Here is a 5,629-nt window from a genome sequence, read left to right as displayed (position 1 = left end):
TATTGTAATTCTTTTGTGCAATTGTTTTGTAACACCTGTCGTTCCACCCACATGGCGTATGTGTTGTGACATTCACGGTGTGTTTGGTGGACGTCCTGGGGTCAATACTACACATTAACACCAGAGGTGGTAGACATGTATAGTGCCACTTTTGCTCGGTTACACCCGCCCACGACATTGCATGGTTGGAACGATGAATCATTGACGTGAAATTCTATATCATGTGACATGTAAAAAGATTGTGCAGAAACATCTCTATGTCACTCAGACTTCGAAGAACGAAACCAAAAATCTGAGAAATAAATTTATACACGGTTTCACGGCTCTTCACCTACACTGCCCAGATCTAGCCCACGATAATGAAATGGTCAACATGCCCAGATAAAAAAAACACTTTACAAGAAGCTCCCTGTAACTGAAAAAAGAACAGTGAATTTTCGTAATTAGCAAAAACAGAAGGTACAATATAGAAAACACATACACAATCTTGCAGTTTGCTTTACCTTCTGCCGTACACATCATCCAAAGCTTGTGGACCATGAATTTTATGAAAAAGATCTTGCCACTGAAAATGATTCAACACGAAAGAAAACTGTATTAGAGGGTGACAGTCTGTATATTGTATAAGGATCATAGCGCAGTCAATAATGTGGAGAATGGCTATTTTTTGGAAAAATAATTCCGTCCTCGTCCAAAGTATTTAGAAGTACATAAAAAAATATAAAGATCAAATGTGAGTCAACTTTTTTATCCTTTCAAAATAGTTTATATGCTAGCATCAAACTCATCAGATTTTCTATAAGTTGAGGTTGGCGTCCCCTGCCTCCAAATATGTGATTCTAGATCTTTGAGGAGCCATCATTCCATCCACTGAATAAAGTCCGAGCAGCTTCCTTTTTAATTCTCTTGAAGCCATGTCTCAGAGAAATGGAGAGTGCAACTGTCTTTCACTTGATCCAGTCGCCCAGACAATTTTTCTTTAATATTACCAAAGATTTTGGCACTCCAGATTTGAAGAGTTTTGTCTGTGATGAAACTGATCTTGCAGACATAGTCTGATCAGTGGGATAGAAATAGCACAGAGGGCTGGATATGACATAGACTGATCAGCGGGTTAGAAATAGCACAGAGGGCTGGATTTGACCGCGCCAAGGAGTCCACATTTCCCTGGATAACCAACAAAATTCAAAACGTAATCTGCGACACCCAACAACTTTGTGAACTGTGGCGAGAAGCAATGGGCAGTGGTCGGATGCGGTCGAGGAAATTCCTTGGAGAAAACTGTCCGGGAAGAGATCATGCCACTCCAGAGAGGCCAACATGCGATCAATCTTGTAGAGAACCGTATAGATTGTTGCGTTTGTCCATGTGAAAGCACGGCCATTAAGGTTAAAATCATGCAACAGAACATCACTAACCAATTTATTCTTATCTTCCGCACTAACAATCAGGTGTTCTCATAGCCTGAGAGGAGCCACGGTCCTGAAGCACTTGATCTTATTGTTCTGATCTCATGGAGGAATCAGATTTTATCACAATCCTCCTGGGGGCCATAAACCTAGCAATTACCTAGTAATAATAAAAGAAAGCATGTCCATATATGTGTACCTTTTGGAGAAAGGCATGTATCCCGTGCATGTAGGCCATTAATTTTCTTGAAGATCCACATGCATTCATTGACTACTGCTTATAGTTAGTCAGATTCTTCTCTCACTACTGTTCTAGCTATGCTCCACCATCCCATGCTAGTATTACGTTTTATCTTCTCAACCGGGTGTTCATTTTATGATCCATTTGCATATTTGTGTTTATGATGACGATGACTTTAAAACGAGACCACTTTTGACTATATTTCAACAAGTTTTAAAATTCATATTTTGAAACATGGTGAAACACGATGGTACACTTTGGAACACGATGCCCCCAAATGAAACTGGATATGAACTACTCTTAGTTGCTAACTTTTACATACCGTATGAAACAATTCAGAACACACTAACACGATGAAACAGTTAGGTAAACAGTGTAACATTATGATACACTACGGAACATGGCTAGCCATACTGAAACAATAAGATTATTTATGCGGAACCGAATAAAACATTATTGATTTTTGGTAAGATCTTGCTGAAAAAACACATTTGTGTAAACAGAAAGTAAAAGAAAAAATTATTTCAAAATATATTAGGCATCTATTTGTTTGAATTAAACTCAATGACTAAAGAATAGCACATGCTAGAGGATAGAAAAAAACACTATAGATGAGACAATGGACCCACAAAGCAAGAATAAAAAACATATGCATGTATGCATGCACAGGAGGTCCCGTGTATGGTGGAAAATCCTCTGTCATACCTTTTGAGGACTTGCGCACGAGCACGACGTGCATGGCGCTGTTGTTGGGTGGGAGCTGCAGGCGGAGCGGCATCAACTTGCTTGTGATCGGGTTGCGGGAGCAGATGATCACGTCCTTGAGCCCCGTCTCCTCCTGCAGTCTCTCCAGCAGCTCCCCAAGGCTTGTCCCGTTGAATAGGAACGAGTGCCCCTCATCTCCCTCACGCACATAACCGCTGTCATCCGCAACATGGTAGTGGATGTGCCGCCCCTCCACCTTGTGCACCGGCACCGAGAAGGAGTCCGCCGACTGCATGCGTCCGCAAACACGACGATGGAGAACCAAAAATAACAAAAGCGTAAGTCGGTGACCCACCATTATATTGGGTTGTTGGACTCGTCGTGGAACAGGTGGGCGTACGGACCTCGAGCCTTGAAAATCCGACAGGGGGCGCTAGGGAGCCGGGGGGAGGTGGCGGGGGCTGCACTGTCAATGGAGTCGCCATACGGTGGTGCGGCGCAGGAGGCCTGAGCGCTCCCGTCGGCAAGGGCGCGGGCGAGGGCGAGGGCGAGCGAGAGTGTGGTTTGTAAGGTAGAGGAGGAGAGTAGGCGGTGGTGATGGGGTCGGAGCATTGAGGCGGTTGCACGAGCACCTGCACGATCTCGATGCACCAGACGACCCAGCCGGCATGGCGGTGGTGGGGGACGTCATGGGTGACGGTGTTGCGCAACGGCGGGAGGCCGCCGTTGGCGCGGAGGAAGTTGCCGTAACGAGTCTGGAGGCGAGCGTGCCTGCCTTCGCCGACTGGGACCCACTCAACGGAAGAGTCGAGGCGGTGGGGCAGCGTCTGGATCACCTTGCGTCCGGTGACGCCCATGAGGATGGGCTCGTTGGAGGCGGTGAGGTAGCGGCCGTAGCGGCTGCGGAGGCGGATGACGCCCGGCGCGTTCGGCACCAGCTCCACGGTCCACCGCGCGTTCGGGGACGCGGCGTTGCGGTCCTGCAGGACGTGGGACTCGTCCTCGTCGGCGTACATGTACTTGTTTTGGTGGCTCCGCAGCCGCACCGTCTTGGCGCGCTCGAACAGCTCCATGCGCGCCTCGGCCCGGCGTGACGCTGTCGCGGCCTCACGCGCGTCCGCGGTTAGGGAGGGTTGCCGATGGGGACGACGGCTGCCGCGCGTGGCGATACGCCCCGGGCGTTGCGCTGCGCCGTGCCACAAACCATGGGACTCTCGGATACCGAATATAGCGTTTCCTAACTCATCGGAGCCCTTTGGTGTGCATGGCCCCTTTCTCCCTTTTCCTTCTCACACAACACATGCATGCCTACATTATCGTTCCCCTCTCCTCAAACTTCATTACTTTTAGTTTTCTTTTGACAGTTTAGATGGTTCCCATCTTTAAAATCAATTTTTTTTTCTTTTGAAACTTTGTATATATTTGAACTCATCAAGCCAAGATCTTTAGAACAAGATCAGTCTTGGATGAATTTTAACACATATTTGTTAACTGAAATTGAAATATGGTTTTCTAGAATCTCATCGGTGTTTTCAGTGACGAACTTTGCTGGAAACAGTGAAGAACTTCTCATTTTCATTGTAAGGTACTCCCTCCGTCCCAAAATAAGTGTCTCAACTTTGTACTAACTTTAGTATAAAGTCTTACTAAGGTCAAGACATTTATTTTAGGACGGAGGGACTACTAAATAAACATAATCAGGAGTTGAAAAACTTTCTGAATGGTGGGTTTGTACTTTGTTAAAAATATTAAAGAACTTTGCTATAAAATATATTTGGAACCGTAAAAGTTTATAAGCAGCTTGCCCGAACTTTAATGAAAAGTTTATGGAACTTGTTTGAGCCATGCACAATTTAATTTTATCTTGGCTCGCGATTTAATTTGAAAGTTATGGTGATACATTATTTTCCTAGCAAATATGCGGAGAGAAAGGCGTTTTGGAGGCCGAGCTCCATGGAGGCCTTTATTTTTAAAAAATTCAAATTCAAACTTTTATGGTTCAAAAAATTCTGAAAAAAAATATGCGTGTATGTAAGGATGTAACTCACATGTGTGTAAAAATTCATGATGAAATACCTTGAGTTGCGACCTGTACAAAAAAGACAAATCCATGGCCTGGGAGGATGAATAGTATCATGTGTTAAACAACCCCATATTTGTCTTTTTTGCACAGCCCTCATTTCAATGTATTTTGAACTAAAAATTTACACACATGTGTATTATGCCTTCATGTATATCTGTGATTTTTTTCAGAATTTTTTGAGATGTAAAAATACGAATTTCAATGAAATTTCAAATCTGAATCTGGAGGCCTCACTGGAGCCCGAGCTCCAAAAGGGATTTCCGATATCTATCCATATTTCTTAGATGAATGAAATCATAAATTAACCATGTCAGATATATAGTACAGTTTAAAAGGCAAGTGAGGATCTTTGTGCTAGAAAATGGGGCCTATTGATTTGACCTGCATGCTTGATAGTTAGAAAAAAATCCAGGTTCCAAAAAATATTCATGAATTTTAAAAATTGTTACTGGATTTCAATAAATGTGGCTTTGAAAATTATTCATGATTTTAAGTATGTTCCTAGATGTCAAAAAATGTTCATGGATTTGCAAAATGTTCTCAAATTCTGCATGCACAAAAAAATTTTGTGAAGTATGGCACAGAAAAAAATCAGTTTTTTTTACTGTTCGCACCAGGAGCATTTGCTCCTGGGTGTACTATTATGGGGCTAAATTAATGTAGGTTTTTGTCAATCCTTGATGAAATTAATGTGGGGCTAAATAGGAATGTCGTTAACAAATGTGTATTGGAAGTGTAGAGAGACTTGCATTTGGGTGAACTTAAAAAATCCAAGAGTACTTCCTCACATACTCATGTCCATCTAGTCGATAAACGAAAAACTTGTTTGTGCTTATGCTGTAAACACGCAGGTATCAACCTTTTTTTATCAAGCTTCATTACTTTTGATTTGTCTCGACGTACACGAACCAATGAGACATACAATGATAAAATCGTTACTACAGAAATTGCCGGAAAAGCTGGTTTACAAAGATTATAAAAGGTCTGATATCTTGCTTATATTATTGGCATCTACATTTCTTCTTGGATCACTTCAACGACGCTTATAATTAACTAAATGGGACAACAACAGTTGTTGTCGTTGTTGCAAAAGGCCCCAGGGACCGGCGACATGTCATCGCCACCGCAGAACTTCTTGCACCGCTCGTCGGTGCAGTTTGGAAAGTGTTCTGAGTAGCACGAAGCTGGCAG

At 43.1% G+C, this 5,629-nt stretch overlaps 1 protein-coding gene across 1 annotated transcript; it reads right to left on the bottom strand.

Moving 5' to 3' along the window:
- Positions 1-193: 193 nt before the first annotated feature.
- On the bottom strand, positions 194-3,428 carry LOC119280777. The gene is made up of 4 exons (XM_037561507.1): positions 2,760-3,428; positions 2,356-2,644; positions 504-565; positions 194-415 (listed from the first exon to the last, which is right to left on the bottom strand). Exons 1-3 carry the CDS (start codon positions 3,426-3,428, stop codon positions 546-548), a joined length of 978 nt encoding a protein of 325 aa, XP_037417404.1. The 3' UTR covers positions 194-415; positions 504-545.
- Between the last annotated feature and the right edge of the window lie 2,201 nt (positions 3,429-5,629).

The sequence above is a fragment of the Triticum dicoccoides genome, chromosome 3B (genome assembly GCF_002162155.2).
Source record: "Triticum dicoccoides isolate Atlit2015 ecotype Zavitan chromosome 3B, WEW_v2.0, whole genome shotgun sequence".
In the NCBI taxonomy this organism is placed as follows: Eukaryota; Viridiplantae; Streptophyta; class Magnoliopsida; order Poales; family Poaceae; genus Triticum; species Triticum dicoccoides.
The sequence above is the reverse complement of the archived record's forward strand: the minus strand, read 5'-3'. Positions and strand labels throughout refer to the sequence as shown.

Bases quoted from the DNA above. Each gene is read 5' to 3' on its own strand.
- LOC119280777 (XM_037561507.1), bottom strand. From the start codon at position 3,428: ATGGAGCTGTTCGAGCGCGCCAAGACGGTGCGGCTGCGGAGCCACCAA. The intron at 2,645-2,759 runs GTCCGTACGCCC...GGACGCATGCAG, and splicing joins TCGGATTTTCAAGGCTCGAG to TCGGCGGACTCCTTCTCGGT. The intron at 566-2,355 runs GTATGACAGAGG...AATCATTTTCAG, and splicing joins CGTGCGCAAGTCCTCAAAAG to TGGCAAGATCTTTTTCATAA.